General features: G+C 41.5%; 1 protein-coding gene across 1 annotated transcript; it reads right to left on the bottom strand.

Annotated features, from left to right (window-relative positions):
• Positions 1-7: 7 nt before the first annotated feature.
• LOC114841580 lies at positions 8-1,804 on the bottom strand (the record flags this gene model as incomplete). Its single annotated transcript, XM_029126605.1, has 1 exon — positions 8-1,804. A coding segment is annotated over one exon (1,797 nt), but the record flags the coding sequence as incomplete, so codon positions are not given.
• Between the last annotated feature and the right edge of the window lie 572 nt (positions 1,805-2,376).

Raw genomic sequence — 2,376 nt, 5'->3', positions numbered from 1 at the left:
CTGCAGATTTCTGAATCTCCGGTGAATCACTTTGGCATATCTCGTCGACTGTAGCAGAATCATTCAATGCTGAGCACGTCCACGAACATTTCCAGACTGCGATTTCATCGGGTTCAACCACTCCATCCAGCCAATAATAACCGGTCCCCTCCTTGAAACGTTCCCCATTCTTGTCCCATCTGATTTTTGGTTTACACTCTTCTGTGCAATAGGGTATTGCGCCCACACCGAAGGCACCACCACAACAACCATTGAGATAGCCAGAGTCGTACAGCAACGTATGAGGCTGATATGTCGAGAGGTCTGTCGATGGGAAAGTAAATTCTTTCTCTCCCTCAGGGGTTAAAAAGATGTGTAACAACGTTTCTTTGTTCCTGACAATTCGACAAATTCGAAAGCCCCACTCGAGAGGTTCGAAACTGGACAAATTACAATCCAACAAATCCCTTTGTTCCACTTGTAGAAGGCTGAAAAGCTCTCGTTTCTCAACTTCTCTGACACTCAATTCCTTTGTATATTGCGATTCCTTAATCCAATGATAGAAGACTTCGACTTCTGGTGCATCTTCTAAGCAACATGTTTCGATACCAATAGGAGATGCGTCTTCTCCACTTGGTTGTTGTCCAGTGGGATTGTCGAGTTGTAGTGCTGAGATGGGAACAACTTGATCTTGTGTGTGATCTGTTTTTCTGTCGCGTAGAGTTCCAGAAGTATCATTTGAATCCTCTTCCAGTAAAACAATGGGGAGGGGAAGGTTCAAACGATCTGAATTCTTGATGTCTCTGTAGACTCGTACTGTCTGGTTTTCGTTCGGTGGATTACAACTGGTTGAAGGATGAGAGGCTGCAGAAAGAGTCGATTTGGAGTCTTGGGGTGCAGGAGATTTTGGTATGTCTGCACTGAGTAGATTATTGAACGAAACGCCTCCAGTCATTCTTCTCAGGCTAGCAAATGTGAGTGGAGTGGTTTGTTTTTTCCTTCGTTTGCCATCATCGGGCTCTTTTGGGTGTGGTCTCTTTCCAGACGTTGTCAGTTGGACTTTTGGAGAATCGATTCCCTCTGATGGATCTTCAAACTTAATCTGAGGCTCGCTGTACAAATAAAGTTTCTGTTTAGTTACATTCAGTTTTCGACATCCAAAATATTTCCAAAGATCACAGGGTTGATCATCCTTGTCCCGAAAACCTCTGAGGAACCTCTCTCTGAAGTTCCCGATGTGAAAGGTGTTGGCGTCAGAATTCCAAGGGTTTTCATCCCGAAATTCCTTTTGTCCCAGTGTGGAAAGATCTTCCGTCGAATATTCTTCGGAACGTGACAATTCCAAAGTCACCATGGCCATGTGTGGAGATTTTATTTGAATGAAATTACCTTCAAACTTATGCATCCTGCCCAACTGAAGCTTGGCTGTTTTTGATGTGGGACGACCAGTCGGACGATTGATTTGAATCGGAGATGAAGTTCTTGGGATGGGGGACTTCTTTGATTTGGTCGAATTCACGTCCTTCTTGCCTCCCCTTAATTGCTTCACAAGATTTGTGATTATTTGTTTGGCTTCTCCCTCGTTGATATTCTCCTCCAGATTCTTTTGCTCACACGTGTAGACATCGTACTGTTGTACTTGGGGATCAAGAATAATTTCTTGTCCCACAATAGGTAGCTCTCGAACATTTTCTTTATTTTCTCGACAAATGAGGCCCTGGGCCTCTGGGAAATGATCTCTAAGAACCCTCAGTTCAACGTTCCCATTGTCGTTAATGGGAAGGAAGACTGTGTGTCTTCCATGCGTCACAGAAATTTTTCCCATCTGAAATAAAAAAATAAAAAAAATTCCTGCATACGTTCTAAAAAAAATGATAAGAATGAGTAAACTACAAGATAATGATTCTCCTATCATCTGATTGAAATAACTGAACATAAATACTCGCTCAGTATATGCAATTTAACGGAAATACGAAAAAAAAATTTGATCGAATGAAAATTGGGTTGCGAGAACCCTTTCGAAGCCAAGAATATGGAAAATTCAGTTTTCGTCCAACATACGAGGGGAAATGGCTTGAAATCGAAAATTTTTCTCTCAGAGACAAATCTAAAATTATTCTCAGAACAGCACCGAAAAAATCCCTAAAGAATTATATTCTTAAAGAGGAGCATTCGTGGGAGTTGTACAGACGTTCTAATGACTCAACCACATCAGACTCCAGGTGATTCTCAAGCTGTAGCTCTAGAACCCTAGGGGGATGGCGAGCTTCCACGAAGTGAAACGCAAGTTCGTCACTCACCAGAAATTAAGAGATTGAAATTAAAATCTTACAACAATTGAGAATTGAAAAAAATTGAATCTGTTAATCTCGATCATTTTATTTCTACTTTTTTTTT

This window comes from Diachasma alloeum, unplaced genomic scaffold (genome assembly GCF_001412515.2).
Source record: "Diachasma alloeum isolate Michigan unplaced genomic scaffold, Dall2.0 Dall_scaffold_00894, whole genome shotgun sequence".
In the NCBI taxonomy this organism is placed as follows: Eukaryota; Metazoa; Arthropoda; class Insecta; order Hymenoptera; family Braconidae; genus Diachasma; species Diachasma alloeum.
The sequence above is the reverse complement of the archived record's forward strand: the minus strand, read 5'-3'. Positions and strand labels throughout refer to the sequence as shown.